Source organism: Nothobranchius furzeri, chromosome 10 (assembly GCF_043380555.1).
Source record: "Nothobranchius furzeri strain GRZ-AD chromosome 10, NfurGRZ-RIMD1, whole genome shotgun sequence".
Lineage (NCBI taxonomy): Eukaryota > Metazoa > Chordata > Actinopteri > Cyprinodontiformes > Nothobranchiidae > Nothobranchius > Nothobranchius furzeri.
In genome coordinates this window covers 63638582-63660165 of record NC_091750.1, presented here as the reverse complement: position 1 = coordinate 63660165, position 21584 = coordinate 63638582, and the positions used below count along the sequence as shown (strand labels likewise).

Below are 21584 nucleotides of genomic sequence, written 5' to 3'. Positions count from 1 at the left end.
GAGAGATTTCAGAATTCCACACAAAAATAAGCAAGTAGAAAGACAAAAGGTCTGTGGTTTATTTTCTGTGGTGGTTGCATCGACTAGAGAGGTTTCACAGGAAATGTCATGTGTTTATCTGCACGTGACTTTTATTTTGATTGCTTGCGGATGGTTTAACCTGCTTTTGTGTCTGACTTCCTGTCTGGCCCGATCTAAATTGTGTAATTTAACATGTTTTGGAAGTGTAGCACAAAAAAGTAAACTCTCAAAGCATAATGACATCGTCCCTACACTTCTGGGATGTGTTTAAAATGTTACTCTTTGCTGCTGATGGAAAGAAACACATCCAGGTTAAAAGCAGCTAATTCCCACGAAGTATGTTCGGTAGCTGTTTCGCAATGCTTTCAAGTCTAGTGGATGTCAGCGCGTGCCGGTGAGTGAGGCAGATACAAGGATCCACACACGGGTGAGGGAAGCAGGCAGGCAGACAAACCAGAATGAGTTTGGAGTCTTTAATAGTGAACACACGCTGGATAATGAAACAATGATCCACAAAGAGACACAGAACTGAAGGGGTTTAAATACAAGAGGGCTGGGAGCTTGGGTGATTGGAAAACGAGAGGCAGGTGGGAGCAATTAACAGAGACGCAGGCTGAACCAAATGGGGAGACAGGACAGGGTGTGACAGTGGAAACCTGGGGTAAACCATGAAACAGCTGAAATTGCTTCATGAGGAAGAGATTTTCTGCAAAGAACTTCTTCATCATGTTTCGTATCGACCATAGAACTGTTATAACTTGAGAAAAATGTAATATGTCTCCTTTAAAATAAATCTGCAAAAACTATGATTTTTTGATCATTGCTCCTTCTTTTGGTCCTAAAGGATGTGAAGTTGTTTTTCTGAACAGAGAATGCTGAAGAAGTAAAATCCAACATCTAAGATTAGATGGTAACAACTTTTGCACAGAAACTCTTCAGAACAACCAAACATCTAACTTTATCAGCCTTTTCCCGAGTATTGTCCAAAAACATGCTCATTTGTCATTTTTTGTAGAAACATTATGCAGCATACCATGTAATTCATTATACATTTTGAAAAGAGCAAGATGATAAATAAGTAAGTACAAACAACTTCTCTTTAAAAAGTACAAAGATTAGAGTGGCCTCCAGGGCCAGGTAATTGTGGTGAAGTTTAGGAACAGTACAGGCTCCTTCCACTCAGTAGTTCAGCTTCCTCTTTCACATTTTAGTGTTAAGTGTTTAGTTTATTTTCAAATGTCCACACCTCCTGTGGGTGATGGTGAAACAGCGCCTCTTGGTGGAGAAGAAGCAAGAACAGGAATGGGACTTGTAGTGAAGTGAGCAATTGTCCATCCATTCATTGTTCCAGATCACACACACCTGCAAAACGGCTCTTCCAACTGCAGTTTTATATGTTGTCAAGGTTTTGCACAATTTTTAAAAAACTACTCTTTTAATTATAATATTTAGATATTAATAATTGAAATCAGTCAAAATTGTTATCAGCAGGTCAGAGAAATTAATCAGAACAAAAAGGGGCCCGTTTCCAGCTCAAATGTAATAATTTACTAATTTCTCCTGACAATCATGGTGGATCTTTCTAAGGATCTGTGTAATTAATTAACTCAGATAATCATGCAAGCCTATTCAAGAGTATCCTCAATGTAGATCTGAGGACCACAAACATGTATAATTTGTCATTTTGTAGAAAGAATCTGCCCGTAGGGCAAGCAAAATTGCCATACATTATAACTTTTTATAAAAGTGCCAAATTCAGAAAAATGTTTTGAGAAATAAAAAGGAACTCAAATGTTTTATTGAGAAAATTTATTTCAACGTAAAAACAATATTTTCCACAGCTTCTAAGTACAAACAACTTCTCTTTAAAAAGTACAAAGATTAGAGTGGAAGAGATTTTCACAGGGTTTGCCTCCAAGGCCAGGTGATTGTACCTCACAGTCAAGTCCTCATCGGATGTCAGTAAACAGCATCATAAAGAGTTTACGAACAATACAGGCTCCACCCACTGAGTAGCTCAGTGTTTATTTCATCCTTTAAGGTGCACGCCTGCTGTGTTCAGCTGGGTGAAACAGCGCCTCCTAGTGGAGAAAAGCAAAACACAGGAATGGGAAGTGGAATCATCTAGTTTAAGATGACTAACTCTAGTTAAAACTGAGAAAACTCGAGTAAACGGCACGGAGTTAATATTATGGGAATGATGGGGAAATTTTTTGAGAAAACTGGATTCCAGTGTTTTCATGATATTAAAAAGAAACTACCAAACATTAAAAAAAAAAGACTTTTGTGACAAAGGAGCTCTTTTCTGGCACCAAAACACACAACAGAAGTTTGTAACGCCGGGCAGTTCAATATAGTGTAAACAATAAAATTACAGTAATTATTTTAAAGGCTATATTAAATTAACTTTTTTCTTTCATAAGGATATGATAAGAGATGATGTGAGCTTCAAAGTATTTATGTACAAGACATTATCCCCGAGGTGCAGCTGATGTTAAAGAAAACAGTAAAAAGCACATTAAAGCTGGTTGGATTTCACCAGTTTCATACAAAGCAGTTGTTAAGGAGGTGGTCCGTAACACACACACACACACACACACACACACACACACACACACACACACACACACACACACACACACACACACACACAGCCCTTTAAGTGTTCAATTACAAAACAGCCGAGTCAGAAAAATAGAACACAATCCCGTGTTAGAAAGTGTTTTTTGGCCAGAAAGTCGCTGACTAAAGCCTAGTTTATACTTCCGTGTCTGCGTCGGTGCGAAGACACGGAACACCGGCATTCATTGTTGTAAGAGCTCTCCACCAGGCTCGCAAGGACGGGTGGAACAGAGCCCAAGTTTCTTGAAGAAGGTCTCACGGAAAAAGCCTGACGATATAAAACTTTTATACATCTGTGACTGGAGAAAATGTTTCACTGTGTCAGGAAATGTGAGTATAGAAGCAGCGACTGCACGGAGGAGTGTTGACTGCATCGCTGTCTGATGCGGTTGAGTTCAGGAAGTAGCTAAAAATGCTACTGTGCATTAGCTTTGGCCAGATTTTAAGATCATCCTCCCAACTTGTTAGTACAGAAGGAGTGTAACAATGTCCAATTTGAGCTGTGACAGCTGGAGTTCACACATGTTTCCGTCTCTACAAGCTCATAAAAAGAAGATTAGCGCAAAGGGATCGCATCGTCTCAATGTAAACAAACAGACCGGAAGTCTGTCGCATTTTTCCTGCAAAAGCTCAAGGGTTATAATGTGGATATATGAATACATAGGCCCAGTCTCAATACTCGCACTTGCACCCTCGCACCCTTCAACTGCGCGTTCCCGGCCAGGGGTGCGAGTGCGTATGCTGTCCCGATTCTCAAGTGCGGAATTTGACCACACCCCTGTCGCACCCTTAATCTGCACATCCCCCAAGTCCGCAGCGATGCGGACCTCTGGCAAGGGTATTACCCATGGACGCAATTTTCACTTTAGAAGTGGGGGGGACACGGGGGGGGGGGGGGGGGGGGGGTCTTTACAGTATGCTCTAATGGAAAACCGGCTTCAACACAAACGGTTGTTTTCTGCTTGGTCCCAGAGCTCAACCAGTATCAATTTAATATAGCGTAATATTGTTTTTGGATGGTAAAAAGTGCAGGGGTCAAAACTTGACTTTGGAAAAAGTGGGGGAGACATGTCCCCCTGTCCCCCCCCAAAATTACGTCCATGGTATTACCCACAAGTCATTGCTGCGGGAGAAATAGCTCAAGTTTCTTTTCTGAAAATTTGTATTTTCTAATCAAATTAATTCATTTTAGGATGATTAATTGATGCTCTGAATGTTTTCGACAAAGCAGCAATGACGTTACATTAATTTCAAATGATTGCTTTGTTGTTTGTTTGAAATTTGTTAATGAAGGTTTTTGAAAAACGTTTCACAGCAACTAGCATCCCGGCATGCGTTGCGATCGATGACGCAATGCTCCCTGTCTCAATCGGCAATTATTTGCACACACTCGAACCCTACAGCCCACTTTCTACAAGTGCACTTTGCTGAAGACCGCGGGGAACAGTGCGAATATCGAGATTGGGCCGTAGACGCCCCATGGGGGGCTGGAGAGCATAACAGTGCCGCCATCACATTGGATAGGTTTCCTCACTCTCCAAAGTCTGAACAGAGATGCCTGTTTTTGTGCAGCCTACGATTACTACAACTGGCGTACTGTTGAAAACAGAATTTTTCTAGCCTACCTGATGGGATTTTCTATTTTAATTTACTTTAATTTATTTTGTTTAATTATATTTTAAGTATCATGCCATACCTTGTGTCTGATTTTGTGAAAAAGCATAATGAAATATGTTTTTTAGTTAGGTAAGCAACCGCCTTCTTCAGTAGAAATGAATGCACTGGGGGTGAATGGAGACCCATCTAAGATGGTGGCTGGCCACTACGGAAGCTCCAATAGGCTGCACAAATTCACAAGGAGCCTACGTTTACAGGTCTTTGGATATAAACCACTAGAGACATGACTGCATTGATGGCAGGATTCCCCAGAAAAGCGCTACGCCCTCTGCTGTCCTGGCAGAGAGTTGCTTCACAACGCTGAGAAGTATAAAAGGAAAACATCTCTGTTGTTACACGTGAGCACAAACTTGCTGACAGAGAAGCATAAATAGGTGTGTGTGTGTGTGTGTGTGTGTGTGTGTGTGTGTGTGTGTGTGTGTGTGTGTGTGTGTGTGTGTGTGTGTGTGTGTGTGTTTGTCAGTAGTTTTCCATGTCGGCATAATATAAACACACATGCTTATTCACTCATGTGCTCATGTAGCGCTGTTTTCTCTACATAAATTAAGAGCAACGTGTTCCTGCCATGTTTGTGAGGGCGCACGGGGTTGGTTGGGGTTCTTCCAACGTCCGTCACAGCGGTGGGTGGGGTTTGAGCGGGTGCTCTTTACGGACTTCCGGGGAGGTTTGTTACCGGAAGGCAAGATGAACAGCTCTCTACAGGGACTCTGCTCTCATCATTCACTTTGAAAACCCGTTCAAAAGATTTGATTTGTTCGTGAACGTTACATCACTAATCCTGACTTCTACGACGTCCCATCAGAAGACGTCGCCGTTGCACCTGTTACTAAAGTCGTCCCGTCGTACCCAGATTGCGTCCTGGTCTGTGTCTGTGACCCCCTCCACAGCACACTGCTTCAAAGGCGCCAGTTTGACCCCTGAAGTCACGCGGCGCGGTCCAGACATGTGGCAGTCCCGCTTCTCACTTAGCTCCGCCTCTCCATTCAGGCTGACTTGCAAACTGAGGCCTTCCAGCTCCGCCTCCAGGTTTCCTAGTTCTGCTGTCGCAGTTCGAACAGATTTACAGTATTCATCGTCATCACTCAAGATGTCAGTCTCCTTCACCTGCTTCATGTCAACGCCTTCAGTTTGGTCTTCGAAGCAGCCCAGGTTGAACTGCTCCTCCACCCAGCGGTCCGTGTCCTCCTCTTGGGGTTTATGGGACAGGCGGGGTCTGCGATGGGAGAGCGGTGAGTTGGAGGAAGGATGTGACGAGGGATGCGCGGGGTTGGAATCGTTGGAGTTGTTGTTGTTGCCATGGAAATCCAAGTTTGTGTCGATTGTGATGAGATTCCTCACCAGTTTCCTTCGAGCCAGGGTTCGGGACGGAGCGGTTGCTGAACAAAGTTAAACAAATGTTCATGAATGAAATATTAAATCAGCAGAAAATTCCTGGAGGATGAACCGTTACCTGCTCTGCTCATGGAGGGCTGCGCACCTTTAAGGGCGCTCAGGCGTTTGCCACCAAACGGGACGTACTGATGGTTGGGAGGAAGAGACTCCGTCTTCAGAAGCTGGCGCCGTTGCTTCTCCCGGAGGATGGAGTGGACGGCTTTCAGCAAGTCCTTCTTGCTGTCTGGAGAGCTGCCGAATAACAACAACAATAATAATAATAATAACAACAACAATCACAACAACAACAATAATAATAATCTCATTTTACAATAAAACCAAAAGGAAATTCTTGTAAAATAATATCTGTTATTAATTAATTAGATTTTATAACCCGAGAAATAAAATAAAATATAAACAGTTTTTGAAAATTAAAATACCTGCAGCACAACTGGAAGCTTCTCTCTGGTCTTCCTTCAGATTCAGACCTGATGTGGACTATTTCACAAACTGCTGATGCTTCAGAGTCTAAGAGAATCAGCCAAGAGAAGCATGATTAGTTCAATTATTTAATTTTTAGTGATAAATTATCAATCTCGAAAACTCTGGCTTAACATAAAGTACTGATTTTTGGGATCAGCTCAGGATAAAGGTCCTTTTTGCCCTCTGAAGTGATGTTTTTATGTTAGATTGAAAGGAATTTGAGCAAAACTCTGCTCTGGAGCCACTATTTGAGAGGTTAAAAGGTAAATCAATGTAACAGAAATTGTGACTAATTGCATAAATTCTCAGAAAAGTTCAAAAGAACACAAAATCTTCCACTTTTCTTCGACCAAATGTCAAAATCTGTCTTTACCACACAATTAATGCAACCTGTGTTGTATAGTAAGTTCTCTGATGACATTTTAAACAGATTATTTTGTTAATGTGTTAATTATACTTAAAAATAAAGTTTTTATTTATGCTGAGCCGTAGGGAACCTACTGGGTAAAGAACGAATTTGCAGAGATTCTGTTGAGATCATGTGACGAAACGGGAAAGGATCCCTCTCGTCATTCACAGACGCTCGGTGAGATCCACCCTGAAAACAAAAACAGAGGAAAAAAGAAATTATACTTAAATAAAAGAAAAGCTGCTGTTCTTTACTGCACCAGCAGGGAGCACAAGCGAGCAGCAACACCAAAACAAGAATGAATGATAATAATTATTATTATTAACTCTGTGATAATTAGGGATGGGTATCGAATTCGGTAGTTTTTAAGGTACCGACCGAATTCCACAGTACCGACCGAGCACCGATTCACTTCATTTGAAACGGTGCCTCGTTTCGGTACCCATCCTTCACAACGAGAACTTGCCTAGACAGCTGCGCATGCGCAAGAGCGTTATGTCATCGGTCGCTGCGAGCGAGTTGTAAATAGAGCAGCTCCGGTAGGTAAATAAAATGTTTAAGATAATGTTAGCTTGATTTGTTAGCTTCCGTTTCACTAATGGAGCGTTCGCTTTCTCCTCGGAATACTGAAATTCCGACTAGAAGAACATGAACGCGCTCTAAAGTTTGACTTCACTTTACTAAATGTGACGGGTGATTGGGTGAAGATGAAACCAGTGACAACGATCTAAGTGTGAGGCATCATCGTTTAAATCTGTTCCAGCAGTTAAATAAACTGTTTAAGATAACGTTAGCTTGATATGTTAGCTTCCATTGCCACCGTTGTTATCAGCTAATGGTGCATTCAGTTTCTCCTTGGAAATTCTAACTTGCCAGTAGGAAAAATCAATTGAAAAAGGATGGCAAAAGGAATGAAGATACACAGTAAATTTAGTTCATAGTAAAGATGTTTGCTTTAGTTTAATTATCAACTTATAAAACTACAAGGACGATGTTAAAATACAAACAGATGAATGTTATTTATCGTGATATTTATCAAATATGGTTACATATTGAGAAAAATATATATTTAATTATAAAAGAGAATTAAAAATATTGAACACTCAAAAGTATCAAAAATTGGTACCGTTAAGTACCGGTATCGATTCGTAGGTACCGGGAAGTAGTACCGGATCGATTCAAATGTCAAAGGTACCCATCCCTAGTGATAATAAAATTAACTGATGCTAGATTCCCAGGAGATTATTTTTATGCCATCCATTTTCTTAACCGGATAGCTGCTTATCCGGAGTCGGGTCGTGGGGGGAGCAGCCTAAGTCGAGAGGCCCAGACTTCCCTCTCCCCAGGTACTTGGGCCAGCTTTTCCGGGGGAATCCCAAGGCGTTCCCTGGCCAGGTGAGAGACATAGTCCCTCCAGCATGTCCTGGGTCTCCCTTTAGTTCTCCTCCTGGTAGGACGTGTCTGGAAAACCTCACCAGGGAGGCGTCCTAACTAGATGCCCGAGCCACCTCAACTGGCTCCTCTCGATGTGGAGGAGCATGGTCTTGAGTGTTTTTATTCACATGGAAAAATCATGTTTTTTTTTTTCTTAGAAACAAACATATCGGTGATCGATTTATAAGGTAAACAAAACTATCAAACATTGAAACTAATATTAGATAAACATAAGGGAACTCACCATTTTCTTCCTGTGCTTGGAGCTTCCTTTGTACACAAATACAACAGCTGTTCTGAACACTTGAAGAAAAAGAACAGATGATATGAAGATCTGCTTTCACAATTTAATACGTCATTTACGACAAAAACATCACGTGCAATGGCCGCAGGAGTAAAAATAAAGCCAGGGCTGAAAATAGACCAAAGCAGCAGCACCATCTACTTACGTCACCTGGCTAAAACAAGCCAATAAAGCATTCCAATTCATTATTTATGGCTTTAAAAGACGTGACCCGTATTTTTTATTACATTTAGGCTCTTTAGAATGAGTAGGAATTGGTGTTGATAGTAAGCTACTGCATAGCAATAGCCGCTCCGGGGTGGTTAAATAAAACTTATTATATAGTTAAATTGTCGTGCATGAACAGGTGTTTGCAATTCAGTTACAGAAGAATAAGCAGTGGTTTTAAGAGTGAGTATTTAAACATGCACTAAAGCTGCTTATGAAGTTGTAAACAAATAAATACTGTGGATCTGTTTGCAGGGGTGGTTCTAGGGGAGGTGAAAGGTGGGCCAGTGCCACCCTGATAGCAAGCTTGGGCCCCCTCGTGGTCCCCTGCTGAAGGCAGAGCCTAAACATCAATAAGAACTGATTTTTTTCTGTGAAGACATTTACATGAAGTTGAAAAGAGATGCTGAGACAAAAAGTATATCATCACTGAGATAAATAACCCAGATAGAGCTTTTTTAAGTTTTATTTTGAAACAACGAAAAAGCTGAATTGCTGTTTTTATATTGTTGTTACTCATCAAAAATTGAAATATTTACTCATTCAGCTTATAGTGTTTTCTTACAAACGTGTCCCTCTAAAGCCTTTTTTAGAAGACACATCGTGCCGGCAAGTCAGCGTAATACTGCCGCCACGTTGTGTCTTATGAACGTGCCATGGTGGCATGGCAATGCGGGAATTTTGCAGCATTCGCGCCGCCAAAATTGGTAGTAATATTGTCACAACGCTGGACTTGTGAATGCATATTACACCTTGGTGCAACAGAGGGAGGTCCGGCAGGAATCTATATTGAAAATGAAAGTTAACACGGGCCGTGTCACTTTTAAAACAGAATCAGCTGAGACAGTAAACTGAAGCGATGCAGAGCTCCAGGAGCTTCTCTCCGTTAGAGCTGGAGGTCAGATCACCAGAGACTGCTCGGGGACTGTGAAGGACAAACATCTTTAGGAGTGGCTTGTTAAAAAAAACTTCATCAGCGTGGCTTCGATCGCAATAAAAAGCGCGTTATGTCCAAGATAAACCAAAGTCTGCGGCAGCTCAGAGCCCACATACCCCCTTTATTCCAGTCATTTTTGTAAAAAGGACACGATTGCACCGCATTATTGCCATGGTCTGATCACTTTCATACGACCTAAGGCTCCTTGATGCTGCCCAGGCGTTGCAGCAAAATGGCGGCGTTGTTTTTGAAAAGAGGCTTAACATAGCAGCTGGTCCCAGCCTGCCCCCCTCTAGAACCACCCCTGCATGTCTGTTTGCATGTAGAAAATATCCCAGTACTGTTTTTGTAGCTTAATATTCAAGCAGTTGATACTGACGGTTTGACAAAAATAAACATCATCAGTTTTGGAGAGCAACATAAATTTCATATTTAAGTAAAAAAAAAGTGAATTTGATGCCGTGCTTACCAAAAGTCACTAACTCAGGACCTTTTTTGCTTCTGGCCAAAGACACTGGAGGATTCATCCACATCACAATTAAATGCAGTAGCAGGTCTCCCATTGAGAGGTCAAGTACCTGAGATTTAAAACAATAAACACAAAATTCACATTATTATCGATAATTTAGTGGTTCTTAGGTAAAAAAAACATGGAACAGAATGAATGTCACCTCTTTTTTGTCTGCAGTTTGTTCGTTTATGAGCTGGTCGAACACGGATCCGTACTCCTCGTGAAGCTTCTGCATCTCATTGATGTGACTCGCAACTTTGTTCATGGCCTTCATCGCAACTGAATGAGACAAGAGTCCATTAGCCAGGTCCAAGTTCATTTTGGCTCAAGTGGTGAAGAGCATGGAAAAAATTAAACCGTGTCAAAGGCTGTGTCCAAATCCAGAAGCTGCATCCTTCCTAGTGCGTCTTATGAGGCTGATTACATCACAGCGAAGTGACACGGACGTCCAAATGTGAAGGATACTCGAAAACGCTGATTGTTGTTCTTGTAATATTAAACAAAGTGGAAGAAGATTACAGTTTTAAATGTCAAGTTACATTTCTATATTTAAATGTTGGAATTTGGGCTTGATCGCTCAAATTCACCACCGCTCACTTCTGGTCTTAGCGCTCGAGGTAGCACCCGACCTACAAGGACCAGGTAGGATGAGAACGCCACCCCTGAATCTGGACACAGTCCTAGAGCTAACAAGTGATAGGGTGGTGTTTTACCATCTAGGTGGTAGTGTTCTTCACTGTCCTGGTCAGTGAGAGAGTAGAGCTCCTTCAGGAGAAGCGGGTACTTCAGGACTCTCTGGATGGGCTTGATCAGGTAGGACTCCAGAGCGGAGGAGTGCTGCTGTCGGGGGTTCCTCTCAGCCAGGAAAGCTTTAAAGTCTGGGTCGGTTTTAGCTGGAGAAGAGAGAACAAGAGAATTCACCGGTGCGAAGAAAAAGGCTAACTAAACTGGATCTAGAAGGAAACTGCCATTTTAACTTTGAAATTTGACAGAGGAATTCAAAGACAACCAGCATTTTTACCTTTGTCCAAGACCTTTGGGACTTTTGTGTGGCTGGCACAGAAAGCACTGTAGATTTTGAAGCGATCAGCATAATATAGGAATGATCCACCCAGAGAGAACAGAACCTTCTGAAGTTACAAGACCGCAGATCACAGCATTGGTCAATGGAAACGAGTCAGCACAAAGCAGGAATGTTTCAACATTAGGTTGGAAAGACCTGAGCAGAGTTTAAAGACTCAAAACAATCCAACCTTGAACTGCTCCACCCTCTCCAGCCGATCCAGATCGGGCACCAATCGAATCCCATCTTCCAGGGTTCGCAGGAACTCCACCTGGAATTCCACCATTTCTCCAAGATTCCCAAACAAAACGTCCAGCTGTAAATACACAGATGGATGGCGTCAGTACTCCTAAAGCTTTTTCATCCTTGTTGGACACAAATCAGACAGACAGTACCTCATCCTGCGTTAGGAAACTCTCCTTCTGCAAAGGCTTCAGGTAGCACTCTATTAGACACCGCAGGTCCTGAAAGGAACGACAGTTATTAATAAAATTTGCCATGAGGTCAGGGAGGAATGAGTTAGGGAATGTGCAAAACTTCGATGGGAATGTCTAGTGGAACTACAACAATGGCAGGTCATTTAAATGACAGGAAAACAAGTCCTTTCTTTCCATCAAAGGTATGTCGGGAATTTCAGCTCAGAAAATAACAAGTGTGTGACGTGTCAGCAAAAAGGCTGAGGCATTAAAATCAGAGCAATAAAACACGAGAGCTCTCACATTGACATAAGTCTTCTCCGTCTCCACCAACTCATTTATGACTTTCCGCAGTTTGTCCGCATGGGAGAGCTGTCTCTGGGTAGAGGTGCCTGCTGCAGATGGTAGCGGGGACACAGGGCTCTGGGACAGGGAGGACGAAGACGACGATGAGGAAGACGACATGGGGGACTCCCGGGGGTTCATGTCATGGAGACTCCTACAGAAAGCAGTGACCTGCTCTGTGCTCTGCAGAGAGAACAAATACAACCAGTCATTTTCACTAATTATTAGTTTTATGAGAAAATACAGAATAATAATGCATTCTGACAGAATAAGTGAAAAAGCAATGAAGTATTTATGGCGGTGACTTAGCACCATTAAGACTGCACTTGTTTGTTTTAACTGTGCAGGTGAAGGTTCTCAGTCATCCAGGTCATGGTAGGTAATCCCAGAGGGTTCACATGAAGGCAACTGGACTTCTTTGGTTTCCAGTTGCCTTCAGTTGAACCTTTTTGATTTTATTACTTTTCGAACCAAATATTCTGGATCGTTTTGAATTTTGAATTTGAGGCACCATCTTTTGACCGCCTCTATTGCTGCAGCTGGAATCTAACTTCCTTCAGCTTTTCACAATAAGAGCCTAAAGCGCATTCCCACAAACATTTAAATTTTCTAAAATGAGTGTAACCAGAGGATAAAAAAACTGCATCTTGAAGACAATAAAATGCTTCATTTTACATTTTTTAACTTTTATCCAGTGAAGACATGTCTCAGACTCTCAGATATAATTATGATAAAAGCAGAACAAATACATTTGAGTTCTATTTGAGCATTCCATTGTTTTCTGTGAATATTATAGATGTATTGATATGGATGTTGTTTGCACCAAAATCGACAACTAACTAATCGCAAACCATCCCTCCAGCTGATGAACTAATTTTTGCCCACAACAACAACGTCCTAAATGGCGTCCTGAAGTCTCTTGCTCCTGAGAAAATCCAACTTGCATCCTTCTCCTCGAGTCCTCCGTAGTTTACTCCTGTGCATTAAAATCCAAAACTCAAAAATTTGAGCATCTCTATAAAAGAACTGGGCTCACCAGTCACAAAGAACTCTGCCCGAATTTTGTTTTGTTCAAGCTGGCTTTTGTATGACCTTCTTCACCACCCTCTCTGTATTCTGCTCTCCCCACCTATTCCACCTTCCTCAGGATCCACTGATTTCCCTCTTTCCTATTCACTCTCTCTCTTTCTTTATATTTTTTGATCACAATTGTCTATTTTTTGCTCATTTTAAATATATTTTAACCATTTTCTAAATTCTTTTTGATATTTTTACAGTTTTTGTGAAGCACCTCGTGATTTCTATCTCGAGAGGCGCTATAGAAAAGATTTCTTCCTTCTTCCTTCTTCCTCCTTCTTCCTTCTTCTTCTTCTTCTTCTTCTTCTTCTTCTTCTTCTTCTTCTTCTTCTTCTTCTTCTTCTTCTTCTTCTTCTTCTTCTTCTTCTTCTTCTTCTTCTTCTTGTCCAATTTATTGCAAAACAAAGCCTCCATAGTAACTCCCAAATCGAGTATTTTTCAGGACCGCCCAGTTCCTCACCCCCACACATGTACTCTGCTGACACCTGTCAATCTCTGTTACTGATTTTCAATGAAACAACATTCTAACACTCATCAGCAACTATCCCCTGGTCCTCCACTTTTTCTCCAGCCATCTTCTTTTTCACACTGTCAACCTTTTTGTTGTTGCCGTCTGATCAGTAAGTCTAAGCTTACCACCTGTCTTGTTGATCGCCTTCCACCAACTCTAGTTAAGACTAGTCTCCCATCATCCACTCCTCTCTCACAACATGTATAGTTCCATCTCAACTTGAAACTGCTGCAGGCACTCCTATACTGAAAAACTTGCGCCCCATTTCTAACTTACCTGTTGTTTAAAAATTTGGGAGAAAGTTGTTGTCTGAACTTTGCTCTCATTTATCCTTTAACCAACTTTATGAACCCTTTCAGGTCCTGGTTCTGGTTTCCATCCTGGTCACAGTGTGAAAATCACCAATGACCTTCATACTGTAGCTGATTCTGGTTTACTCTCATCCTCATTCTTGATCCGAGCTCAGCCGATACCATCTCACACTCTATTATCCTCGACAGACTCCCATCCATCGGCATTTCCCATAACAGCTGGTTCCACTCTTATCTCTCTGGTCATTCTCAGTTCATACAACTCAAATCCTTCAAATCTGACCCCTCCCAAGTTACTAGAGGTGCGCCCCAGGTCTCTTTCCTGGGGCCTCTTCTATTCATTATTTACCTTCTTCCACTAGGTCACTTAATCTGGAAATTTTACATTCAGTTAACGGTGCTTGCGGATGACAATCAGCTCTACTTTTTCTTCCAAACCTAAATCCTCCCTCCCTCCCTCGCCTCCTGTCTAACTGACATCATGGTTCTCCATAAACTTCCTTAAATTAAACAGTAACAGAACAGAAATCTTACTTGTTGAAACTAAATCCATCTTATTAAATGCTGACAGTTTTTCACTTACTACTGACTCCTCCACTAGTCCTCCCTCCCCTCAGGGTAAGAGTCTGGGTGTCATCCTTGACAGCACTTTCTCATTTAAATCTCATATCAATAGCATCACTAGGTCAGCCTATTTTCACCTTGGTAATATTAATCACCTTCGCCCCTCTCTCTTTCCCCATCCTGCCTCTATTCTCATTCAGTCACTTCCTGAATTGAATAATGTAACTCACTTCTTGTTGGACTAAAGCCTCCACAAGCTCCAGTTAGTTCAGAACTCTGCCAAACGGGTCATCAGCAGAACTCTTATCACCACATCAGCCCGGTCCTTCAGCAACTCCATTGGCTCCCAGTTAAACAACGGATCGAGTTCAAAGTCCTGCTTTCAAAGCTGTTCACAATCTTCCCCCTCATATCTATCTGATCACATTCATATTGTTTCTGCAGTCCGCTCCCTAAGACAGTCATCCTCTCTCCACCTTAATGTTCCATCCTTCCAGCTTACCTCCACGGGCCTCAAATCCTTCAGTTTCTCTCCTCGACTCTGGAATTCGGTTTTAATTTTCTGACTTTTGATCTGTACTCCCTGGGAGGGTTTATGAGTGATTTGTTCAACTTGTTTTTAACTTGATTTTTATTATTTTGTACAGCAACCTTGAGTTCCTTGAAAGGCGCTTTAAAAAATGTATTATTAGACCTTGTTCTTGACATTTCAACTTAAAACTTCGTTCTTACCCTTTTGTCCGGTCAGTGACTCTGATATCTCATCCTATAGGTAACCTTCCTTCCAGTGAAAGGACGGAAAATAACCTCAGAAGCTGCCCAGTTTAGATTCAGTTCCAGAAATGAAAACAAAGACACTAAAACTATTTCTGTCCTCATTCGACCTGTGAAGAAGGAGCAGCAAACAGCTGAGAATAATTGAACGACGAGGTTAGTCTTGTTGAATCGTCATCTTTCTTTCAACTAAAGTAGAAATAGATTTAGCCAACAATCCACTCAGTGCATGAAACTGCCACGACACTCCCACTCTCAATCCTGGTATGAGAAACAAATAGCATGAGCAGACCTGCCACGATTTCCCTCAACATCTAGTAAATTATGCTTGAGGATTTATTTTATTGAACCACAAAGTAAAGCATCTATCGTTAATGAGGCTCTGCTGAAAAGCAAGAAACAGCCTCGGGGGGGGGGGGGGGGGGGGTCGAAGAAGAAGGTTTATTTAAAGCTCAGTTTCAGCTAAAGACCACAACACATTTCGCGAACGCAATAAAAATTCACAAAGATAAAATAAGAGTTAAGATAAAAATAAAGAACTTACTGCCTCCTTGGTACAAATGTGTGTAATAAAGGGCAGAATCTTCCTTTTGACAAAGAATTTTCTGCAATCTCCAGACCTTTGTTGGAAAATTCAGTTAAAGATGTGGCTTACTCGTTTAAAGCATTTGCAGGGGTCTCTAGTAGGGTGCTGTGTAAGTTGTTCTCTGGGGGAAAAAAGCCATGGTGCACCATTTTCAGGAACTAGAAGTGAGCCACATCACAGCTGAGCTTCAGACGACTTCATTTTCACCCCAGATTTTTGGAGGCCTGGTTTTAACCCAGCAGAGGAAGATCACATAAACACACACAGGAGGACATGAGGTGAGATGGTAAATAGCTGAAGAGCCGGCTGTCGGCAGAAAAAAAGACGAAAGAATAAGACAAAGCCTTCATTGCCCCTGGATCAGTGGCGTTTCCAGATCTTTTAAAATGGGGTGGCCCCGGTGAGGCACAACGTTGTGCATGGGTGGCACCAATGGTTATGCTATTTTTGTTTTACCCCCAAGCCTTTTTTGGACAACAAAAAGCCATTTAAAGGTAAATTAGTGTGGTGGCACCTGGGGTGGCCAATCAGATTCCAAGGGTGGCATGTGCTACCCCAGGCCACTCCCTGGACACGCCCCAGCCCTGGATTAACGTTGAATACAGTAGGAAACGAGGACAAACCTCTAACAGCTGGTGAAAAGTTTGGTGGAGCTAACATGTTAACAGATGTTCCCTACTTCAGTCCAGCATACAGTTGGAAAATGACTACAGCTCCACAGTAATAATAAATAACAGCAGAACTGTTACAATGCCCCCCCCCCCCCCCACACACACACACACACACACACACACCACCACCACCCCATACACACACATTTTTTGCAAAGTCAATGTTTGTGCCCTGCACTTTTTTTACCATCCAAAAACAATATTACGCTGTAATAAATAGACACTGGTTGAGCACTAGGACCAGGCGGAAACCAACTGCTTGTGTTGAAGCCTGTTTCCCATTAGAGCCGTCCACAAGCTCACCTATCGGCTCAGCTGATAATTGCTAACGTGTCCTCATGCCTGTTGTGTTCCCCACTTCTAAAGTCTAAACGACGTCCATGTGCACGCATACAAATTTAAACAAGTTGCATGATAAGATAAGAATATTAAGAAATAAAAAGAAATGGTGCCTTTGTTAGCTCAAAATAAACATGATGGCTAGAGGTGCTCACAACATTTCACCTACAATCAGGAGCAATGGGTGATCAGTGTGTGTGTGTGTGTGTGTGTGTGTGTGTGTGTGTGTGTGTGTGTGTGTGTGTGTGTGTGTGTGTGTGTGTGTGTGTGTGTGTGTGTGTGTGTGTGTGTGTGTGTGTGTGTGTGTGTGTAACTGCCATGGAGTGAGGGGGAGGGGCACAAAAAATTATGTTGCCTGACGGGGGCGTGATGGAAAACCAACAATGGCAAAATGGGTGAGTCCATGAGTGCGACGTAGATCTGTCAGGATTTTCAAATCATAGAGTTTCACCGTCTCTCTTCTATCAGAAGCTAATGCAGGAGTTAGGTGTAGGAGACTATTTTCGTGCTCAGCCTGCATGAAAAACTCAGAGTGAGCGATTACAATCAGCTATAAGTTTAAAAAATGTTTTCAGTGTTCCACACCTTTAATTTCCACTCCGAATCAGATTCAACCAACTAACGAGTGGAAAACAATCAGAGTTCAGATCAAAACTAAGATAATAGAATTTGTTTCTACAGAAAACACAAAGCGGCATCAGTCCAATTTCATCCACCGCTTAGTTTGATCAGATTACAGCTTCTGGTTTGTCCCTCACCCGTTAGGCATGTAGAAATTCTTTACCCAGCACTTGCTGAGAGGAAAAAGCTTCAGGTTTAGTAAAAATTTACAAAAGTTGATCATTGGCGTTTATTTTTTTAAAAATCGGAACAAAACATTTCACTTATACTGAACAGGTTAGAAAATGTCAGAGAATGACCACATCCTTTGTGTCTTTTTGGTTTTCACTTAATATAGAGCGGACTTCCTTTTGATTCAAATAACTAAAATGTTTCCGTTTGTGTTATTTAATTATAATGTGTGCAGCGATGCACCTGCCTGTCTTTTAGTCATGAGGGGACAGCTGTTGTCTTCGTGGATGTAATGGCTTGTCTCCTGTCGGGCTGCAGCAGTGACAAGACAATTTTCCATAGTGGCACTGAAACCAGTTTAGCCACTGCGTGTTGTAAACACACGGCAAAAACATGCTGAACATGCTGAATATGCTAAAATACTAACTCACCTCCTCAGTGGGAACATCCAGATATATTAAACATGTCTTCTAATTGAAAACAAAAGAAAAAAATCAAGAATGTGACTAATGTGCATTGGATGTATCTGAGAACATTTTTAGTGATGGAAATCTGAGTTCAAAAAGTTACAGATCCGTACTTTTGCACACAAATGACAGCAGTTACGAGTTTGCCGCTCAAAAAAAGACAGAATCCGGACAGCCAGGAGAATTAGTGACAGTCAGGTGACAGCTGGAGCGGTAATCGAGACAGATGACAGCAGGGGATGGGGGCAGATGATGGAGCAGAACAATGGCTGCAGCATTCCCATCTGGAAATTCAATTTAAAATAAATACTATAAAGAAGTCTAAATATTTATTAGAGGAGATGTTAGTGACAGGCGTGCAGCCTTTTGCTTGTTGCATAGTGATTTTGGTTTTTCTTTCCTTACTAAAAAAAATAATAATAAAGGCCCAAAAATGTTTATGAGACGAGAAACACGTGTTACATAAATCATCTGGGTTTCAACAGGAACAGCATCAGCTTAGCACTGCTGGTACAGTACCATGATGTAATCGCTGACCTGTGGAGGCTCAGATCCACAACACAAGCCACAATAAACACACACACACACACACACATTATCACACACATGCACTGCAAAGCTTACCGACTGGAACACATCATAAATTGAGTCTGAGGGTTTGGAGTTCCTGCTCCTCCTGAAAGCCGACATCCCGGCAGGTCAACAATGTTTTACCAACAAGTTTAGGTGTTCACCTCTTTCCAGTCCTGCTAATGTCCATTCCGCTGCAGCAGATGGTTTATCCAAAAAACGCTGTCCTGTAGCGCTCGGCTTGTGTAAAACAAGACAGGACTCTGCTCTGAAGAAAGCTGCTCCAAACAAAAAAAGTCTGCCTCAGCTGAACAAATGGGTCATTTCACAGATTGCATTGAAACAGCAGAACTCTGTCATCCTACAGCGTCTATCCAATCATAATCTAAATCCTGGCTGCAGCCTCCACCAATCTTGCTCTCCCTTCTCCTCTTGCTGCATCTGTTGCTCCTCCGCCCAGGTGTTTGAGCACCATGCATCAGCAGGAGCAGCCAGTGCTGACTGCAACATTCAAAAAAGATCAAATATCATGTCCTCATGAAGCAAAGATGGGAGGAGAATAGAGGGAGGAGGCAGAGTGGCAGGAGTCAAACGCTCCAAGCGTAAAAACAGACTCTTCGTTTATCAAAGCTTTTAAAAAAGACAAATGTAGAAAACCGGAGAAGGAGAAAATCTTGACAAAAACTCCTCAAACATTGATCCTGACTAGAGCTTCAGGAATGCATTTTTAGATCCATGCAAAGCAATGTTGCTGCGTTTTCCAGAAAAAGGTAGTAAATTTTATTTTTAAGTTCACTTCAAAAGCTTGAACACATAAATGTCTTTTTAAATTTAACACTAAAAATAGTTTTCATTTTTAAAAAATGTGGTACATCTCAGATCTAATGCACTAAAACTTTACCTCAAACTTGGAAAAAGATGCAAGGACTGCTGAAAAAGAGCAAAACATGCAGCAGTGATGCCAGTCGTCAAACACATGAACCCCAAAGGCTCTGTAACTAAATGTTCCTCATCTGACTCAATTCTTAGAACGGAGAGGCGAGGAGCGGCACGAGGGAGGAGCGTGGAAGTGAACAGAAACCTGCTCACACACACATTTAGCACAGGGAACACACACATACCACAAAAATGCATCTGACGAATGTCTACACACTCTGCACACGCGTGTAGACATGCTTTATGATCAAACATGAGAGGAAGAAACGTAGATGCATCAATAGGGAATATTGGCGCGGACATGTCTAGTCCTGTTTGCAGAGGTGTGTGCTCGTCTCTGTGAGCCAACAGGGAGGGGAACAAGGAGTGGTGAGTCCTAAGTTCACTTATGACTGGAATTAAAATAAAACAAAAAAAATGTAAATCCATAAATCACCCCACAAGGAAAGATGGGATGAACAGAGAGAGACTTTAATCGTTTCATCTGAAGTGAAAGGATGGTTAAGGTATGACAAGTTGTCGTCGTCGTCGTCTTCCTCCGCTTATCCGGGTCCGGGTTGCGGGAGCAGCATCCCAACTAGGGAGCTCCAGACCGTCCTCTCCCCAGCCACCTTCTCCAGTTCCTCCGGCAGGACCCCAAGGCGTTCCCGGACCAGATTGGAGATGTAATCTCTCCAACGTGTCCTGGGTCGACCCGGGGGCCTCCTGCCGGCAGGACATGCCCGAAACACCTCCCCGGGGAGGCGTCCAGGAGGCATCCTGACCAGATGCCCAAACCACCTCAACTGACTCCTTTCGATCCGGAGGAGCAGCGGTTCTACTCCGAGTCCCTCCCGAATGTCCGAGCTCCTCACCCTATCTCTAAGGTTGAGCCCGGCCACCCTACGGAGGAAACTCATTTCGGCCGCTTGTATACGCGATCTCGTTCTTTCGGTCATTACCCAAAGCTCATGGCCATAGGTGAGGATTGGGACGTAGATCGACCGGTAAATCAAGAGCCTGGCTTTCTGGCTCATCTCCCTCTTCACCACGACAGATCGGCTCAGCGTCCGCATCACTGCAGATGCCGAATCAATCCGCCTGTCGATCTCCCAGTCCCTCCTACCCTCACTCGTGAACAAGACCCCAAGATACTTAAACTCCTCCACTTGAGGTAGGACCTCTCCCCCGACCCGGAGTTGGCAAGCCACCCTTTCCCGGTCGAGAACCATGGTCTCAGATTTGGAGGTGCTGATCCTCATCCCAGCCACTTCACACTCGGCCGCGAACCTACCCAGCAAGAGCTGAAGGTCAGAGCTCGCTGAAGCTAGGAAGACCACATCATCCACAAAAGGCAGAGACGAGATTCTCCTGCCACCAAACTCGACACACTCCACACCACGGCTGCGCCTAGAAATTCTGTCCATAAAGGTAATGAACAGAACCAGTGACAAAGGGCAGCCCTGGCAGAGTCCAACCCTCACCGGGAACAGGTCCGGCTTACTACCGGCTATGCGGACCAAACTCACGCTCCTCTGGTAAAGGGACTGAATGGCTCTTAACAAAAGGCCACCCACCCCATACTCCTATGGCATCCCCCACAGAGTGCCCCTGGGGACATGGTCATAAGGCTTCTCCAAATCCACAAAACACATGTGGATTGGTTGGGCAGACTCCCATGCCCCCTCCATCACCCTTGCAAGGGTATAGAGCTGGTCCACAGTTCCACGGCCAGGACGAAAACCACATTGCTCCTCCTCAATATGAGATTCAACTATCGATCGGATCCTCCTCTCCAGTACCTTGGAGTAGACCTTTCAAGGGAGGCTGAGGAGTGTGATTCCCCTATAGTTGGAACACACCCTCCGGTCACCCTTCTTAAAGATGGGGACCACCGCCCCGGTCTGCCACTCCACAGGAACTGCCCCCGAAGACCATGCAATGTTGCAGAGACGTGTCAACCAGGACAGCCCTACAACATCCATAGCCATGAGATACCCAGGATGAATCTCATCCACCCCCAGGGCTCAGCCGCTGAGTAGTTGTTTGACTACCTCAGCAACTTCTGCCCCAGAGATTGGACAGTCCATCCCTAGGTCTCCCGGCTCTGGCTCCTCCTCAGAATGCGCATAGGTGGGATTGAGGAGCTCCTCAAAGTATTCCTTCCACCGCCCGACTATAGCCCCAGTTGACGTCAGCAGCTCCCC

The 21584-nt window shown here is 43.0% G+C and overlaps 1 protein-coding gene across 3 annotated transcripts in view; it reads right to left on the bottom strand.

Moving 5' to 3' along the window:
• Positions 1 to 1815: 1815 nt before the first annotated feature.
• Positions 1816 to 21584, bottom strand: part of tiam1a (TIAM Rac1 associated GEF 1a) — an 89473-nt gene continuing 69704 nt past the window's right edge. The window contains exons 18-30 of one of the 3 annotated variants that reach the window (XM_054730867.2): positions 11759 to 11983; positions 11435 to 11503; positions 11230 to 11355; positions 10998 to 11106; positions 10690 to 10869; positions 10137 to 10255; positions 9935 to 10043; positions 8262 to 8320; positions 6676 to 6772; positions 6132 to 6219; positions 5771 to 5943; positions 5425 to 5696; positions 1816 to 2102 (exon numbers count right to left, since the gene is read on the bottom strand). In XM_054730867.2, the coding sequence (XP_054586842.2) occupies positions 2058 to 2102; positions 5425 to 5696; positions 5771 to 5943; positions 6132 to 6219; positions 6676 to 6772; positions 8262 to 8320; positions 9935 to 10043; positions 10137 to 10255; positions 10690 to 10869; positions 10998 to 11106; positions 11230 to 11355; positions 11435 to 11503; positions 11759 to 11983 (1671 nt within the window). In that variant the 3' untranslated portion in view covers positions 1816 to 2057. Of the gene's footprint in view, positions 5697 to 5770; positions 5944 to 6131; positions 6220 to 6675; positions 6773 to 8261; positions 8321 to 9934; positions 10044 to 10136; positions 10256 to 10689; positions 10870 to 10997; positions 11107 to 11229; positions 11356 to 11434; positions 11504 to 11758; positions 11984 to 18516; positions 18721 to 21584 lie in introns of those variants that run through there. The other 2 variants (XM_054730868.2, XM_015961661.3) reach the window with 2 other exon arrangements.